Source organism: Topomyia yanbarensis, chromosome 3 (genome assembly GCF_030247195.1).
Source record: "Topomyia yanbarensis strain Yona2022 chromosome 3, ASM3024719v1, whole genome shotgun sequence".
Lineage (NCBI taxonomy): Eukaryota > Metazoa > Arthropoda > Insecta > Diptera > Culicidae > Topomyia > Topomyia yanbarensis.
Genome location: NC_080672.1, coordinates 189738790 through 189759642, shown reverse-complemented (window position 1 = coordinate 189759642; position 20853 = coordinate 189738790). Strand labels below are relative to the sequence as shown.

Genomic DNA, 20853 nt, shown 5'->3' with positions numbered 1-20853 from the left:
AATCAATGAAAAATTCAATAGCTATGCGCAAATCGGTCCAGCCATCTCTAAGAAACAGAGATGGCTGGACCGATGTTTAGGCTGAATGAGAAAGGCAAACACATTTTCAGCAAATGTTGAAAGTTATGCAATGTTTTGGTGAGCAGTTCTATGTTCCATAGACATTGAATCAACTTCGCTTCCTAATAAATAAAGAACCTTATTACGGTACATATCTTCAAAAGCGAGCTCAATATGAAAGGTAATCTGAGGATTATGATTGATTTCAGAACTCTGGAGTTTTCAGGGAGGTATTTGATATTGATGTTATTAGACAACTGTGGAATCAGGACCAATATATCAGTTACATATCAGGATCCCATTCCGACAATTTTTCAAAAGTCCTCATGATGTTTACAACAACAGGTTATCAATGTACGGTCCAGATCATTCTTATTGTAATAACGTTTTCTCTTGGCTACGCCGATGCTTGGAGCTATTTATTTCGCATTTCATTTTCCGATATGTTTTAGATCGATCCGATGGTTCTAAGTTAGAAAAATTGCAGTCAGAAGGTTCGCGTGAATGAACATTTTTGCACTGATAAGTTATCAAGTTCCTTCCAGACAACTTCGGTGAATTGTTCGGTGATTATTTCTAGCGGTTGTAGATAGAAGAATGAAATGCAAAATTCGTTTTATCGAAATAATGTTTGGCTTATTTAAATGGATTATTACTATATTGAACAATAAATAGGCGACAAAGGGTAATCCACAAAGAACAAGCCATAACTGTTAAAGTATTCAATATATATATATATATATATATATATATATATATATATATATATATATATATATATATATATATATATATATATATATATATATATATATATATATATATATATATATATATATATATATATATATATATATATATATATATATATATATATATATATATATATATATATATATATATATATATATATATATATATATATATATATATATATATATATATATATATATATATATATATATATATATATATATATATATATATATATATATATATATATATATATATATATATATATATATATATATATATATATATATATATATATATATATATATATATATATATATATATATATATATATATATATATATATCCTTTCTTGACCATGTTGCAATATGCAAAAATAAAAAAAAATCATTTTTTTAATATTTTGCGCTACAAGACTATATTAAATAATCAGAAATAGTTGTTAGACTACATCAAGGGAAGGGGAGATTATTTTAACAGCTTCAGCTTATTATGAAGAAAAAAATATCGCTATTTAGTTAATGTCCCCATTTTGTCAGCCTGAAATACACCATGGAGATGATAAAAACGGGTCTTTACTGCATTTATTATTCACAGTAACAGGTACATTCCATTTTTTGAGGATATTTTCTTTCAATTGCATCGAACTACACTAATTTTTATATAGTTTTTAAGGGGTTATTTTATCGACTTCTTCCAAAATTCAGCGAACCTATTCGCATTTGTGCGATAGTTTATGTTAAAAAGGTATCCTAAATTAATTGGTATACTTAAGGGTTTATATGTTGCAGGTAGAGAAAATTCATAAATTTTCAGCTTTTCCTACACAATTTTACAAAAGCCTCTTAAATAACTGTTCCTAATCACATTATGTAAATTATAAAGTATTTGACAATTTTTAATAAAAGTGACGGAAGGTTATCGAAAAGTTTTGTGAAAAAGAAAATTCCTGTAATGATAATGATTTTCCCTAACGGGTTTCGAGAGTTTTACATTTCTTATAAAATAAATATATAGAATTCGCTCAAACTTTCAAGATTTTTTCCGAGGCCCGGAGGGCCGAGTCTTTTATACCAATCGACTTAGCTCGATGATTTGGGACAATGTCTGTGTGTGCGTGTGTCGGATTGTGTGTGTCTGTCTGTGTGTGTATGTAACGAACAAACTCTCATTCGTATTTCTCAGCAAATGCCGAACCGATCTTATCCTAACCAATTTTAAATGAAAGACCTATCAGCCAGACAGAACACTATTAATTTGTTTTTGATTATAATGTATAGTTTCCAAGATATGAATGCATGGCGTTTTTTGCAGTATTTTTTAAATAATCTGCCGAAATTGACAACATAGATTAACGCATTATATATTATTACACAGTTTCAACGAATACCTTTCGAACAAGCTATAGATTGTTAAAATCGGACTATTATCAAAAGAGATATTTAACATTAAATACGGACGAAAAATTTTTATCATTTCCCATTGCCAGAAATATAACCAAAAACATGTAATGTATTATTAACGCCAAAACGGCTAATTTTAGGTCAATAGCATCTTCGGAGAATTTAATGGAGGTAATATGCCCTTTCTTTTGGTATTGTGCTTTTGCTGATTAATCCCCCTACGAGTGAAATATTTTCATAAATTTTCTCGGAAGTGATTGTATTGAAATGATGTCTTCAACAAATTTGTAGCTCTTACTTTTGCGAATATCTTTTCTGAAGACATGGAATATATATTTTGAATACTTTAACAGTTATGGCTTGTTGTTTGTGGATTACCCTTTGTCGCCTATTTATTGTTCAATATAGTAATAATCCATTTAAATAAGCCAAACATTATAAGCATAAGCATAAACGTAAGCATAAGCATAAGCATAAGAGATCGCCCGTAGTTGCTACTCCGTTATTGACCAGAACCAAATTAGGTTGCAAAATGTTCATTGGAACAACATGTTTGGGAATAACATGATGAGCCACATTGTACAATCTATTCTGATCCCTACATGCTGATCAATACCGACGCCGGCCACGTCCGAATGCAGATCTTCTGGGAAAGGAAGGAATGTTTGTCCGATACATGTTGCTACTAGAGACCGAGGAATCCTCTGCATCTCCACATGTATCACGGGAATAGGAGAGTTGTTAGTAAGTGTGCCAATTGCGTTATCTTGTAATAATTGCTCTGGGCAGCCGGCTGCCGAGAATTTGGGAAATTTATCATTTGTTGTATTAATACGATTAGCAAAATAAGCAACTTGAACTCCGAAAAGCCGGCTATAAGGAGCACTGCTTATATTTCGTAATAATATTCAATCACGCGACGATTTTTTTCGTGGTTTCTATCGGTGGTGCGGCGATCGTTTGAATAAAATGAGGAATCTTATACAGAAGGTTAATCAGACTCTTCCATATGTGTCGCGAAGTTGGTGTTCTAGGATTCGCTCCATGCAAGCGATGCGACCTGTACATAGTTTATTAGGTAGTAGTTTAGTAAGTTTTCGAGAACACGATCGCTCGAAAAAGATCTTGTTTAGTTTTTGGTTCTTTTTAAACTCTGGGTAGCCGGCTACCGAGAGTATCCTATTTTCTAAACAAAAGCAATTTCAACTCCACACAACCTATCGTGGGAGTATTGCCTAGAAAAGCTAATCTTATCTGCATAATAGGCCGGATTACTATTTATTGCGACATTATTTAGACTAATTTCGCTATACCTTCTCCACAATATATTTTTTGGGTTGCAAACTACCGAGTGATAACACGTTATACACACAAAGAGTTATGATAGCTCGAGATGTTATAAATCAACGAAAGTATTTCCTATTTCTAATATCGTATTGTTTGCGAAATACACGTATACGAACGATTATATCGAACATTAAAGGGAAATACAGAGGATCGTTAACCTGATGCACGGGCTTGCCACCAATAACGAAACTTGAAATTAGATTCATTAAAACAGACGCGGCGAATTTTCAGTGCGTATTGACCCGCGATCATCGATACTAGTCAAATTAAAGTCTTATTGGAGCTGATTTCCCAACAACTATTCATTTTTACGGTATTGTTTTCTCCGCTAGATCTGTTCGCACCCTCTCATTCTGCTACTATTGGCAGAAGGCTGATAGCACCCAGTCGTCGCCGGTCACATTCAAACATTCATACTTTGGAAACTAAACATCAGAATCAAAAACAAATTAATAGCGTTCATACTGTTTTTTAGTTCTTTCATTTAAAATTGGTTTGGATAAGATCGGTTCAGCCATTGCTGAGAAACACGAATGAGAATTTGTCCGTTACATACACACACACAGACACACACAGACATTGTCCCAAATCATCGAGCTGAGTCGATTGGTATATAAGACGGCCCTCCGGGCCTCGGAAAAAATCTTGAAAGTTTGAACGAATTCTATACATTTCTTTTATAAGAAATGTAAAAATGTGCTTATCTTCACGTCCATCATGTTTCGAATTATGCAAAATAGTTTCTAGAAAACCTATTCGAATGCTACTTTTAAAAAATACCTGTGATTTTTCATCGCAACTGTACTGGGACACACAGAGACGAGAAACCACAGTTAATTTTTCAACAGCAGCATTTAGGTTGTTGGTTTTTCTAGCAATTATTTTACCTCATTCTAAACGTGATCATCAAATTTTTTTTACGGTTTAATAACAGTTCTATATAAATAAAACGGATGTGAAATTGAACACATTCTTCATACACCTATAGGAATATGCTACCGAGCACACTTGAAGTTTAATGGATTGAGATTCGGTTTGCATGATTTTCTTTATTACAAAGAGATTTTCCATATTCCGTAAGAGATAAATTCATCAATTATCTAGGCACCAAGAGTAAAGGAGATAAAACTGGCGCTTTTCTCCATACGTTCAACTTTTATCATACGTTAAGCTGTTTGTAGAACTTCTTTCTGTGAACTGAATAACCTGAAATGTCCAGGGCCGCTATATAATACAGGTAATCATTCTATCAAGAGTAATGTTTCGAATTCAAATTCCTTTGGTCTTTTAACGTTGACTCATCAGAGTATGAACTTGCAATAACAAGTACAAGTTTGAGCATTACATTCATTACGTCATTGTTGCCAATCAAACATTTTCGACACGACACTTGACAGTGTGTAGGAAAAAATTGAAGTTCTTTAATTGTGTAAGCAATGGGAAAATTGTGGTGTAATGTATGGTAAACCTATGGGGCGAATTATGGGTTACATATGGTAGAAGTCGTGGTAGTTCAGTGGGGTAAATCATGGTCTAGTGAAAGGATATTGTATGGTTTGGTAATGGTACAATGTATGGTTTAATAATAGGGCAATGGATGGTCTAGTTAAGGACTATATGTGGTCCTACTATAGAGGAATTTATGGTCGTTCAATGGTATAACCAATGGTCCATTAATGGTAGTTCACATGGTCTATCGTTATAATCCACAATACTGAATCACAGTGTTTTGATGGGTTCAATGGACCATGCCCATGGTCCTCGTCTTTGGAAGCTATGGTTATTTTATGGGATATTTCATGGGTGGATCCCATTTCCAGCACCCATGCTAGTGGGGGTAGTTTTTGGGGTATTGTAGGGGGAAACACCCATCTTTTATTCGGACCATGAGATGGTGTTTCTGTGGATTTTCCATTTGCTCAGGAATGGCGCCCACTAGAACCCTGCTTTAGGCCAATTGTGGCGTGTCGTGATTCTGAATATATTTATTGTACGGTTCAGGTGTGTGCGGGCGTAGGGACTTCGCGATCGCGTGTATCACCGCGAAGGGCTCGAGCATATGTACGTTAACGTGTTCGATCACGTGTGCGTTTGTATGTCGCGTGTGCTAACGTGTATGTAACTTCGCGTCTGCAAATTCTATATTAAAGCCGTTTGCCTTTCGCATATTCGCGTGTGTTCTAGAATGATCGCGTGCGAACCGTGAATCTGATACTTAATTTTTCGTGTACGGTTCAGATTCTAGAACAAAGTGGGTTCTTCCATATCACAAGAGCTCCCAGTCATGTAGCCATGGAACGTGTTGTCTAGTGGATATGAGCTTTATTTTGTGATAGGTATAAACTGAATGTATGGGCCCAAGTTGCTAGAATGAAGGGTAAAGATTGCCGGACGTGACCGATTCATGATAATTTCGTAAGTACTATGACGTTCACATTGTTACCGGACTGTTATAAAGTTTGTGCGATCGCGAACGTAGGTGTGCGTAGATGATCGCGAAGAGCCTAAGACTTCCTATGTTGACGTGTTTGTCACGTGTGCTCGCGTGTATGTGACTTCGCATGAATAAATTCGATTTTGTAACCTTGTTGCCATTCACAATCCATTTAAATAAGCCAAACATTATTTCGATAAAACGAATTTTGCATTTCATTCTTCTATCTACAACCGCTAGAAATAATCACCGAACAATTACAAGTTGTCTGGAAGGAACTTGATAACTTATCAGTGCAAACATGTCCATTCACGCGAACATTCTGACTGCAATTTTTCTAACTTAGAACCATTGGATTGATCTAAAACATATCGGAAAATGAAAAGCGAAATAAATAACTCCAAGCATCGGCGTAGCCGTAGAGAAAACTTTATTACAATAAGAATGATCTGGTCCGTACATTGATAACCTGTTGTTGTAAACATCATGAGGACTTTTGAAAAATTGTCGGAATGGGATCCTGATATGTAACTGATATATTGGTCCTGATTCCACAGTTGTCTAATAACATCAATATCAAATACCTCCCTGAAAACTCCAGAGTTCTGAAATCAATCATAATCCTCAGATTACCTTTCATATTGAGCTCGCTTTTGAAGAGATGTGCCGTAATAAGGTTCTTTATTTATTAGGAAGCGAAGTTGATTCAATGTCTATGGAACATAGAACTGCTCACCAAAACATTGCATAACTTTCAGCATTTGCTGAAAATGTTTTTGCCTTTCTCATTCAGCATAACAATCGGTCCAGCCATCTCTGTTTCTTAGAGATGGCTGGACCGATTTGCGCATTGCCATTGAATTTTTCATTGATTGGACTTTCGTTTCCAGAGCTACGGGTTGAAGAGTGCGACCACACAGCAAATTCCCATATAAACTGAAATGAAAAATTTTCAAAGGGAAAATTTCAAAATAAAATTTGTATTTTTGATGCCAAGTGACTTTAAAATGCATGAAACGTTGTGATTTCACTCTAAAAATCGTCAATCATCACGGCCCGGAGGGAGCATGCAGTAAGGGGTTGCTACTTTAAAATTAAAACTAGTTTAAAATTTCTCGACAAGTTGAAAATTTTCGGCAGGGCTCGGACCTCCCGAATCTTCCTCCTTGATCCGCCGCTGGTTTCAAGCGATATTTCAGTAGTAGTATCTCAAGATCGTGGCTGTCGATCCATTGTATGTATGTGCAAATCGTACTGAAAATGAGCGACCGAAAATAAAAGTCTCAAGGACAGAACATGCTTCGTAAAACCCGTTTCAAATATATTAGAATATAAAAACCGGATATAAACTTCAAGCATAAAAATCGGACTGGGACATTTCTTTGTAAGAGTCGGATAAAAAAACTTTCAGTAAAAGAACCGGAAAGAAATATATCAGATTCTTACAATGTAGCTTTTTTTAGCCGTCTTTTAATCTTGAACATCAAGATATACGGATGCTCTTACGAGCGATTTATTTATTTTAAAACGATTTTATACTGGAGGTTCATCCTTGGCGAGTTTTGTGGGTGAAAACTTTTTAAGCGATTCTTAGGCTGACGAATTTCTGTCCGATTTTTATGCTTGAAGTTTATTTCGGATTTTATATTTTATTGTTTGAAACGGGTTTTGCGAAGCATGTTCTATCCTTGTGACTTTTATTTTAGGTTGCTCATATGTAATATACATTTACACCATTGTATTCAACATAACCAGCCATGGAATCGTAGTCTGGACAAATGAGAAAGGCACAATTGCACCACTAGGTGGATTAAAACAGGGTTTTATTGCGTCGAGTTGTGACAAACACGTAATATGATTAATAACGAGGATGACACTTTTTGAATGTAGAGAGAAATTTATGAAAAATGGCGTTTTGATGAGAATTTGATTTTTTTTGTATGACCAATTATATGTATAGGTCAAATGTTCAAAAACAGTAATTTAAGGTCAAGATAGCATCATTTTGAAACCGCCAATTTTGAAAGTTTAGTATAATCGAAGCGTTTTATAAACGTTAAACAGCACATCATTTGATAAAACAATTTTGACGTTATATCGTCCAAGAAGTATTTATGCCGAATTTACTCAGGTTAATATTGATGTCTGCAATAAAGTCTCAACAAATTCGCTAAAAGACACGAACTCTGTTACTATTTTATGAAGAATCAATTCTGCATAAATTTAAAAAATTATGGTTTCGGAATTATGCCGTTTGGACAGTTCGATTTTCACCAAACCCCCACCAATCCGAATTTATGGCTACGCCGCTGACTTCAAGTAAGTTGAAACAGAGTCGTTCTACACTCGTTCACAAGAAACTTCTTCGAATACTGAATATCTATTATAATACATTGAAAACCCGATTTTATCAGCCACATATGAACATATGTTTAATGGGTTTCAACCAAGAATAGAACCTCTGGGAACTGCTCCCATGTCGTAAGAGGCGACTAGCAACATGCTAGGAGTTCCTAGGCCGAGGTTTTGTTCCGTACCGAAGACTTAATCTGGGCGGACCTTAAGGTTTTCCATATTACCCTCTTTCCAGTCTGTATTTAGTGAATCACTGACATATACCTTTTCTGATTCGCCTTTCTTGATTGTGTACCAACGTTTTAAGTTTCTTCTGGCGGTTGTATATTAGCCGTAAATGACGAAATCTAATTCTACACTAAGTAACAGAATATATTAATATACCGGCACTTCCACGCCAAGGTTTAACTTCCAAAGCTTTGGCTTAAAAACCGTTTTTAAAAAATGGAAACTTTCATGCAGGAAATTTATTGAATTGGCCTAAGATGGAGCTGTCGAATTTCACAAAAAGCTTTTTATGTTGCAAGTGATCTGTAGTTGTGTTAAATTAGGTATTTTTCTATTATATTTGGAACCGTCTACCGACAAATCTACATTTACGAATACCTCCAAAAGTGACTTCTTGAGGTCTCATGAAGGCCTGACACTAGCTTTATGATACTTTTGCTTTTCTAAACAGTAATAAAAATCTCAACATTCAAGAACTTCACTTTGTCAGAAAATGTAGGGCCATCGGAAGCTAAAACTTCGTAAAATCGCACTCCTGGTCCTTTTTTCAGTGCAGTACTCTACGTCACTCGTTCAAATTTGCACCGCTCTTATGGTAGTCGGTATTTGCTAGTATTACTGTTCTCCCATCCATTCTGGTAGTCAAACGGTGGGATAGCAAAATTCTTACAAGTTTCCTATCTCATGCCTCCACGCGATTCTAAGTCTATTGATGACATTTGGTCCTTAGACCGCAGAATGAGAGGGTGCGAACAGAATGAGAGGGTGCGAACAGATCTAGTCGAGAAAACATTGCCGTAAAAATGAATAGTTGATCGGAAATTAGCCCCAATACGACTAATCTGACTAGTATCTATGAACACGGCTCAATACGTATTGAAAATTCGCCGCGTCTGTTTTTATGAACCTAATTTAAAGCTCCGTTATTGCTAACAAGCCCGTGCATCAGATTAACAATCCTTTATATTTCCCTTCAGTGTTCGGTATTATCGCTCGTATACTTGTATTCCACAAACAATCCGATATGGAAAATAAGAAATACTTTCCTTGATTTATAACATCTCGCGCTATTTTTGCCAGTATAATATGCTGTCACTTGGTAGTTTTCAAGCCAATAAATATATCGTAGAGAAGAAGTAGCGAGTTCTGTCCAAATACTGTTGCAATAAATAGTGATCCGGCCCATTACGCAGATAAGATTAGCTTTTCCAGGCAATACTCCCACGATCGGCTGTGTGGAGTTCAAATTGTTTTTGTTTAGGGAACATAGTATACTCTCGGTAGCCGGCTGCCCAGAGTTTAAAAATAACCAAAAACTAAACAAGATCATCTCTTTTTCGAGTGATCGTGCACTCGAAGACTAACTAAACAACTACCTAATAAAATATGCTTTACAGGTCGCATCGTTTGCTTGGAGCGAATCCTAGACCTGATACCCTTCCAAACCACCAACTCCGCGACACCTATGGAAGAGTCTGATGAATCGTCGTCCTTCCGTTAAGTAGGTGGAGCATCAACACTTCCTGTCTACCTTATCCTTTACCCTTCCCCGTGAACGATGGAGATGGGGGCGGCCGGCAATGATGGCTATCATGCTGTTGAGGTTTTAATATGGGTCGGATTGGTATGAATTCCTACTTACCACTTCCTAAGCAACTCTTATTAGATAATCAGCAGTCAAACATGATGAAGTCAGTGTGCAATCCGCCAAAATCATCGTCACAACGCAACGCAACGCAACGCAACGCAACGCACATATGAACATATGTTTAATGGGATCTAGCAGACGAACAAGACTGAATTCGAGTACATCCTTTCTTGAGTATGATTTCCTTATCATGAAGATGGAAATATGCAAAAATAGAAAGTTCATCTTTTTTAAATTTTATGCTAGAAAATCCCTTTAAAAGAAATTTATATTAAATAATCAGAAATAGTTATCAGACTACATCAAGGGACAGGAAGAATATTTCGACAGCGACAGTTTATTATAAAGAAAAAGAAAATTGCCCGATTTAGTTAATGTACCCATTTTGACAGCCTAAAATACACCATGCGACTGATAAAAACGGGTCTTTATTGTATGTATCTTGTAGCGCAAAAATTAAAAAAAAAATGATTTTTTGCATATTGCATCTTTAAGACATCCGACCGGTACAAGAAGACGTGGCGCGCAGCGAGCACGATGGATCGAACAGGTGGAAGACGATTTGCGGATCCTTCGCAGACTGCGTGGCTGGCGACGCGCGGCCATGGACCGAGTGGAATGGAGGAATCTTTTGTATACGGCACAGGCCACTTCGGCCTTAATCTGTTAATAAATAAATCTTTAAGATAAGAAAAACATGGTCCAGGAAGGATATATATATATATATATATATATATATATATATATATATATATATATATATATATATATATATATATATATATATATATATATATATATATATATATATATATATATATATATATATATATATATATATATATATATATATATATATATATATATATATATATATATATATATATATATATATATATATATATATATATATATATATATATATATATATATATATATATATATATATATATATATATATATATATATATATATATATATATATATATATATATATATATATATATATATATATATATATATATATATATATATATATTTATATATATATATATATATATATATATATATATATATATATATATATATATATATATATATATATATATATATATATATATATATATATATATATATATATATATATATATATATATATATATATATATATATATATATATATATATATATATATATATATATATATATATATATATATATATATATATATATACATGATAATATGTAATATGCGAATATGATAGGAAATTATGATTATGATTGATTTTGATTCGTTTTATATAAATAATATTTGGCTCATTTAAATGGATTATTACTATATTGAACAATAAATAGGCGATAAAGGGTAATCCACAAACAACAAGCCAAAACTTTTAAGGTATTCGAAATATGTATTTGATGTCTTCAGTAGTTATTCGCAAAAGTAAGAGCTACGAATTTGCTGAAGGTATTATTTCAATACAATCTCTTCCAAGAAAATTTATGAAAATATCTCACTCTTAGGGGGATTATTCAGTAAAATCACAATACCAAAAGAAAGGGCGTGTTTGTCCTTTCGAACGAGCTATAGATTGTTGAAATCTGACTACTATCAAGAGAGATATTTAACACTGAATTCGGACGAAATTTTTTTACCATTTCCCATAGCAACAAATACGACCAAAAGCAGGTAATCTATTATTAACGCCAAAACGGCTAATTTTAGGTCAATAGGAAAATTTATTGGGTGTAATATGCACTTTTATTTGATATTGTATTTTTGTTGATTAATCCCCCTACAAGTGAGATATTTTCATACATTTTCTTTAAAGTGATTGTACTGAAATGATGCCTTCAGCGAATTTGTAACTCTTACTTTTGCGAATAACTTTACGGATGACATCAAATATCTATTTTGAATACTTTAAAAGTTATGGCTTGTTGTTTGTGGATTACCTTTTGTAGCCTATTTATTGTTCAATATAGTAATAATTCACTTAAATAAGTCAATAATTATTTCTGTAAAAGGAGTTTCCTATTTAATTTTTCTATCTAGCATCTTTAAAAATAAGCACCGAACCAATTCTAAATTGTTTGGATGAAACTTGATCACTAAACGGTGCAAAAAATTTCATTTCCGTGAACCTTTTGATAGCAAATTCTCTTACTTAGAACCATCGGATCGGTCTGGAACATATCTCGGAAAATGAAAAGCAAAATAAATAATTCCAAATAGCAGCGTAGCCAAAAGAAGGTTTTGAGGGGCTCCCCCCAACCAAAATTGATTGGATTGAAGCGAAAAATTTATTGATGCTGATTGATTTAATTTAATATTACAATAATAATCATGAGCCCTTCTAAAAAATTGTGGGAATGAGATCCTGATGTGTAACTAATATATTGGTCAGGGTATCATGGTTGTCTAATCACATCAATATCAAATAACCTGTATTAAGACATTCAAATAGAAACTCATTCCGGAGTTCTGAAATTAATCCTCAAATTTTCGGATGTACCAGATGTACCGAAATATGTATTGAGGTCAATTTTTTGAATAGAAAGCGAATTTGGAATTGGAATTAGTATAATGTCTATGAAACATAAAACTGCTCATTGAAAAATTGCATAACTTTCAACATTTGCTGAACATGTTTTTATTTTGGGAATGCATAGAGTTGAGACGTAAACCTATAGGGTTTTCGATTGATGGCACTGGCACCGCGCCGGTGTTTTGCACTAGCACGGTGCCAATGGCACACTCTACTGCAAATCGAGTGCAGACTTGAATGTGTGCGTGTAGTCAACCAACCTGTCATTGATCAGCTGATGTTTACATTTTTGAACCTCACAAGTTTTTTTTTCCTTTAAAAGTTGTAAATGGATTTTATACGTGTAAATGTGATCTCTTGATCACCAACTTATATGCAAGATGCTTAATGTATCCTGAATGTACTTTGTAGATTAAAACGAAAAAGTCAGTAATGCTGGTGCTGCTGGTGAACAACGTCGAATAAAATCTTGTATCTGTTTCCAGAAAATGTTGGATGTTCGGCTTCAACTGACGCTGACCTTCAAAATGCCACGGTGGTGCTGTAGCTAATTGATCAGATATTTTTTATTGGTTCAAACAGTATCATCTGAGGATCTACAGCGGTAGAAATTTATCTTTTCTGGTCTCGGAACATTTCCACTAATCAATATCAGTGTTCCGATTTAATCAAAACCACCTGCAAATTTTATGGGCTGTATATGTTGGACTGATCATATAACTAGTTATACGAAAATATCTTGGGACTTGTCAGCGGGTCATTTTATTCACCCCAAGTTTATCTTCATGTTTGGAATTATTGTAACATGGATATGAATAAATTGTGTAGGAACCTTCTGAATTCATATTGAAAACTTATTATCAATTTTCGAGCACCCTGGGACCGGTTCTGGGGGACCTATTAAGACTGAAATGCGCAAACCATACAAAACGGCTTAACAGAGTGCCATAGAAAGCAAATGATGATGCGAATTAAGTATTCATTGACTATTTCTGAACATTTCCTTAAGAGGATATCCCGGATTCGATTCCAGGATACCTTGTAGAGGAAATTCTTCCGAAAGCGTTACACGTATCTGTGAAATATTTATACTTAAGTATACCGGCCAAGGAGCATTTAAATTCGATAATATATGAACAAGGTAATAACGTTATAAGTCAGCCGGCCACATCTAGGACACTTCAGAACTGATACCGGTTGTTCCGGATTACTGTTCTTAGATTACACATTTTTGCAGAATATTTCTGCCATGCTGGTAATCTTCTTCAATTACTTCAACCTGGTAATCTATGAACAATGCAGCCATATTGAAAAGCACTTGGACTCGTGAGGATACTTTAACATCGGTTCTGGATTCCGTTTCTTCGGGTTTAAATTTTTGTGAATGTTTACATAAATTACATCAAATTGGTGATCTACAAACTTTTCAATATTGGAAGATATTTGGACACTACGAGAACGGTTTTCCTAATTCATCTGGTTCCTCGAGCTTTTTTTTCGATGAAACTTTCTGTGACGCGGATACACGGGGACACTTTAAGACCGATTTCAACATGTTCGAGGTAATAGTAGAATGCGCTGGTGGGAAGACCTTCAAGCGTAATCAGCAATCCCTCGGTTATTTATACAAGTAGTACATACTCATGTGAGCCGCTGAATTAGATTAAATAGGATGATGATGTTTAACACATGTTTGTGATTGCATTCTTCTGTGAATACTCCTTGTGGATCATGCTAAGTTCAATGTAGTATTGAGTTCAACGAATGGCACAAAAAACCCAATAACGTCTTATGGTCATCCAAGTACTCTAAGAAATAAAGACTTAAAATCAATAAGCGTGATAGGTTGTGGGTCATTTTTTAATTCTGCACACTCATTCTTTGAAGTTTATGGAACGAAGTTTTTAATATAGAATCGAGTGCAAGTTTATTGTAAGTCATAGTTTTCAAGCATAGGTATTAAGATCTATAATCATAGCGAGTGATTTCTCGGTCGTTTATGAATGTGGTTCTTATTCAAGGAGGTTCATAGTACTGAGTTCAATGAGTTTGTGAATTGAATGGATATTTCTCTGTGGATATTTATTCATGTCATCCCAAAATTTTCTGAAGTACGAGTCTTCAGATCTATAATCATATAAACGTAATAAATACCACGTTGGTGTTTTTTTCTATTCTTTGCATACTTCTTGAGGATCATTATAGGATGGTATTCATTATAGGATTGCTGAGTTCAACAAACACAGAGCACATATCTTTAGTATTTTAGATTTCCTGGTTACTAGATCTTGGGCCGCAATTTCCAGTCTCCTTCGACGTCCGCCGCACGCGCAACTTTCTCGTTTGCACACAGTCAGCAAGTGTAGGATCTGCTCCGAAATTGACGGCCTCTTTTAGGTTCTCTGCTGACTATAACTTTACCTAGTCTCTCTTTCTGCATTCGCAATATCCATCCAACCTAATGTAGTCTGTCATGTTTTATTAGCCTTCCAATGTCAGCTTGTATGTATATATATGTAGCTTTCCTTATCTCAAAGATGCAATATGCAAAAATAAAAAAAAATCATTTTTTTTTAATTTTTTGCGCTGCAAGATACATACAATAAAGACCCGTTTTTATCAGTCTCATGGTGTATTTTAGGCTGGCAAAATGGGTACATTGACTAAATCGGGCAATTTTCTTTTTCTTTATAATAAATAGAAGCTGTTAAAATATTCATCCCGTCCCTTGATGTAGTCTGATAACTATTTCTTATTATTTAATATAAATTTCTTTTAAAGGGGTTTTCTAGCATAAAATTTAAAAAAAGAATAACTTTTTATTTTTGCATATTTCCATCTTCATGATAAGGAAATCATACTCAAGAAAGGATGTACTCGAATTCAGTCTTGTTCGTCTGCTAGATCCCATCAAACATATGTTCATATGTGGCTGATAAAATCGGGTTTTCAATGTATTATAATAGATATTCTCAGTTGGAGTCCACCGCCTGGGACTACTCGAGTGCACGGCTATGGAGCCTTGGGTATGGGTCGTCGGGGCGCCAGCGAATCGGACGCCTTGCTCCACCGGAATCTCGGACCAACCTCGGCACTTGGCTGGTTGGCTCGGTTTGGGAGAATTTCTCTCACCAGCGAATTCTCCGTCGGAGTAGGTTAGGTCTATCTTAGGAGACTAGACCGAGTAGTTCGCAAACAAGTCGAGAGATGAATGGCTCAACGAGGAAGTGGTGCTAAATGGCACGTGGTGGGAGCCAAAGGGCTTAAAAGAGTTGTGCTGCTGACAATCTGCTCGAACCGAATGCACATTTCAACCACTGAGCACTCAACTCGAACATATCACACCGAGGAAGCGATTTGTTATTTCCAAGAACCAAAGGTCGAGTGAAACAATCAACAGCTAGCAGAAGTCACATATATCCAACTTGTCCCATCTCAGTAAAAAATAGACTTGTGCCTGTCCCTAACTCTTTGAAAGCTCTATTTAATCAGAGATCACTAGTTGGTTGATAAAAAGAAACATCAGTCGTTATCTACTCAGACCAAACAATACTTATTGCGTATCCCTGCATATTAAAATCTCCGCTATCAGTTTCTAGCTTATCAAACTGAACAAGCAAAATTAATATACTTTGTGCAGTGGCACTACTTGGCCATATACCAATAGCTCCATTGCCAATGCGATGTGATATATGAACCGGAATATTATTTGATGATATCTAAAAAGCATACAATCTTATAAAAACCATTGCCCAACATTATTGATTTTCAACTACCATAACTTGAATTTTGATTAACAAGTCTTTTCCTAAAATTGAAAAATACGCGATTTTTACACATTGGCAGATCATCCCCATTTGCATTGCAAATATCCAATGCCATTTATTTTCAGCTGTCGTTACTAAATGCCTATTAAAAAAAAATTTGCGCGGTTTCTCGAAATAACACGGATTTTTTTTGCACAGTTTCTCGAAATAACACCGGTTTCTCAAAATAACACGGATTTTTTTGCACGGTTTCTCGAAATAGCACGGATTTTTTGCACGTTTTTTTTTTCATGAGATGATCAAATCATTAAACTGGTATATCGAAATAGGTATTTTATACATAAAAATCGTGTTATTTATCAAAACCGTGCAAAAAAGTCGTGTAAAAAAACCGTGTGAAAAAGTGCGTGCAAAAAGAGAATCCGGTGTATTCTCTTCGCCTTCCATTTTCTGTTATATCGATTACAAAATTCCGAAATCTTAAAAATTTTTAGTGGTGTATTATGCTTTTCACCGAAGATTATCACGCGACGGAATCGATTCAAAATAGTAAAAGAATTGAAAATATACCATTTTCATTGAATCCGCAAAATTTGGAACAAATATCAGGCAAAATATAGGGCCTGCTGGTCAGGAATTACAAAATCATGAATTTATTCACCATTCACTACCTGCGGTGGGAAAATTCAATTTATTGATATCCCACCCATTAAAGTGCTTCCCCTCGAATTTATTTAAATTCTCCCAGGTTTCTTTTTGATTCAAAACCAAAGTCGTTCGTAAACTGTTCATACAATGATCAATTTAAATTAATTTTTCTAACATCGCGGAATCGAATAGGTTAAATCTTTAAAATGACAGTTTCGCAACCTTGTCGCTATCTTGTTTTTTGCTAATTTTCTACTACTACTACAATAACTACTCAAGATCAAAAAGAATTAAAAATATTTTCAAACAACTTTTCATGTTCTAAAGTAGTTAAAATCTCCTAGAACACAGTTAGATGCATAGCAGATCTTCTACAAATAAGTTTGGTCGGTTAGGTACGGTGAGGTTTTTTTATTTTCCGGGTAATGATACATTCCGGGAAACGGTTTCCCGAGAAATGATACATTCCGGGAAATGGTACATTCCGGAAAACGATATTCCGAGATATAGCACATTCCGGGAAATAGTTATCCGGGAAATGGTATTCCGGGAAATGACGTACAACGTACAACGTTACTTAGTTAAGAATCACTAAGTGCCCTCACATAAATGCAAGCTAGTTTATATGCTTTTCTTTGTTTATTTTTAGGACTCAGAATATACGATTTCTTCATGCCAAAAGTTTATTTTCTGTGGAATTCTTCACGTTTATTAAAAAATTAGTTAACCTGCCACAGCTACAAAGAAGCGAAAAGATTGAAAAACTGGTAAGTTCGTTTCCTGTACCAACTTATGTCCACCATCTTACGTTCTCCAACTTTTCAGCCACCAGCCACTGAAGATTTATCTTTGCTAAGTATGCAACTCGCTTCACAATTTCTGTTCCATTCAGGTTACCGAACAAAGAAAACGATTCGCGGAGTGGCCATTGATTGGTAAGTTAAAAAAGCTTACCTACTTATATATATATATATATATATATATCATTCGTTTTCGAGCTCTCCATCGAGACAGAGGTTGTTTTTTCTAGTCCGTAGTGCTGTGTGAGGCGATAAAGAATAGTTTTAATCCGCATTCAAGGTTATTTTGCCAGTTCGGTTCGGTCCTCAGTCTTTTGTTCGCGTGTGAGGATTAAACAATAGCCAGCTGTATAAGCTGGATCGGTTCGTCGTTGGACACCAGTTTAAAGCTAAGTGGTTTTTGTCTTTTGTAACACATTTATTGCTTTCTTCCGTCTGCGCGGGCGCTGACCCCGTGCGTTGACGTTTTCTATGGTTCCCTCTCCGGATGGTCAAATGGAAGTTGAATCGGGTTCAACTTCTAAGGCTCCCCCCCGGCCCAAATGCTATCCAGAACTCTCAACTGGTCCATTTGTGGTCTTCTTTCGGCCCAAGACTAAATCACTGAATCTTCTTCAGATTTCTAGAGACCTGACGGAACGGTTCTCGGCTGTGACCGAAATTTCAAAGGTCCGCTCGGACAAGATAAGGGTGTTGCTAGCCAACTCAAAGCAGGCAAACGATATTGCTTGCTGTGAGCACTTTACGCGGGATTATAACGTGTATATTCCGGCTGTAAGAGTACAATCCGAAGGCGTCGTAACCGATGAGAGTTTGACGTGCGAGGATCTGCTGAAGTACGGGGTCGGCCGATTCAGAGACCGCTTACTTCAGCCAGTTAAAATACTTGAGTGCAAACGTTTGCACTCAGTAGTAGTTGCGGGGGATGGTTCAAAAACGTACCCCCAATCAAACTCTTATCGGGTGACCTTCGCTGGTACCGCTTTGCCAAATTTCGTCCTCTTGCACAAGGTTCGTCTGCCTGTGCGTCTGTTTGTGCCGCGGGTCATGAATTGCACAAAGTGTAAACAACTGGGTCACACAGCCACCCATTGTAGCAATAAGGCCCGCTGTGGAAAATGCGGGGAGAATCATCTAGATGATTCGTGCAGTAGGCAAGCCGAAAAGTGTCCTTACTGTGCGGAGAGTCTGCATGATATCTCGGCATGTCCCGCGTACAAACTACGCGGGGATAAACTGAAACGTTCCCTTGCGGGACGATCCAAACATTCTTTCGCAGAAATGTTAAAGAATGCTACGCCACCATCCTCAGCAAACATCTATACTCACTTGCCTCCTGACGAGGGCGAGGCTGGTAACCCACAAGAGGGAACATCTACTAGGGTGCCTAGAATTTATAGGAAGAGGAGGAACACTTCCTCTCGTAAAGTTCCTTGTAAAGGCCAGAAGGTGTCCCTTGAGGGGGCTCCGAAAGTCACATCTATTGGAAGTGTTGCAACCAAACCGAAGCAATTAGCTCCTGGTCTCGGAGGATTAAGCTCAGAGAAGGAGTTCCCAGCACTTCCAGGAACATCAAAAATCCCAAGTGTTCCTTTGTTTCAGTTCGAGAGTAATCACAGCACTGGAATTATAAAACTCTCGGACATAGTGGACTGGATAATAAAAACTTTCAATATTACTGATCCTATTAAAAGTCTTATGTTAGCTTTTCTCCCTACAGTGAGAACATTTTTGAAGCAGTTGACTGCTAAATGGCCCCTCCTCTCAGCGATTGTATCCTTCGATGGCTAACTCATCGAACGAGGTCACGGATTTGATCACTGTTCTACAGTGGAATTGCAGAAGTATCATCCCGAAAATCGATTCCTTCAAAATTTTAATAAATAATTTGAGTTGCGATGCATTTGCATTATGTGAAACTTGGTTAACTTCCGACATAGAACTCAACTTCCACGACTTTAATATTATTCGCCTGGATCGAGACACCCCCTATGGAGGAGTGCTTTTGGGGATCAAAAAGTGCTATTCCTTCTACAGAATTAACCTTCCCTCGATAACAGGTATTGAAGTTGTCGCTTGTCAAGTAACAACCAAAGGCAAAAGCCTTTGCATAGCTTCCATATATATTCCCCCCAACACCGCGGTTGGGCACCGACGGCTACAAGACATCTTAGAATCCCTGCCAGCACCGCGACTAGTTTTAGGAGACTTTAACTCTCACGGTACAGCATGGGGTTGCCTCTATGATGATAACCGGTCTTCCTTAATTCAGGATCTTTGCGATAACTTCAATTTGACAATTTTAAACACGGGTGAAATGACACGGATTCCTGCTCCTCCAGCGCGCCCGAGCGCCTTAGACTTGTCCCTTTGCTCAACATCGCTGCGGTTAAATTGCACGTGGAAGGTAATTCCTGATCCCCACGGCAGCGACCATCTGCCGATTGTAGTCTCAATCAATAACGGTTCAAGGCCATTGAAATCAATCAATATTTCGTATGACCTCACACGAAATATCGATTGGAAGAGCTATGCTGCCGCGATATCCGACAACATCGGATCTACCCAAGAACTTCCTCCGGAGGAAGAGTACAGCTTTTTGGCTGGCTTGATTCTCGACAGCGCGAATCAAGCTCAGACTAGGCCAGTACCCGTCGCGAACATACAAAAACGTTCTCCCAATCCCTGGTGGGATAAAGAGTGCTCAGACGTGTACGCAGAGAAGGCCGCCGCGTTTAAGACCTTCCGGAACGACGGGTTACCCGCCAGTTTTCGACAGTACGCGACGTTAGACAAGCGAATGAAGAGTTTGATGAAAGCCAAAAAACGCGATTATTGGCGCCGGTTCGTCGACGGATTAA

At 36.2% G+C, this 20853-nt stretch overlaps 1 protein-coding gene across 2 annotated transcripts in view; it reads left to right on the top strand.

Annotated features, from left to right (window-relative positions):
• The window catches only part of LOC131691077 (probable ubiquitin carboxyl-terminal hydrolase FAF), a 673880-nt gene that overhangs the window by 476772 nt on the left and 176255 nt on the right, over positions 1 to 20853 (top strand). For both annotated transcript variants that reach the window (XM_058977248.1, XM_058977247.1), the window contains exons 12-13: positions 17842 to 17959; positions 18018 to 18127. In XM_058977248.1, the coding sequence (XP_058833231.1) occupies positions 17842 to 17959; positions 18018 to 18127 (228 nt within the window). The remainder of the gene's footprint in view (positions 1 to 17841; positions 17960 to 18017; positions 18128 to 20853) is intronic.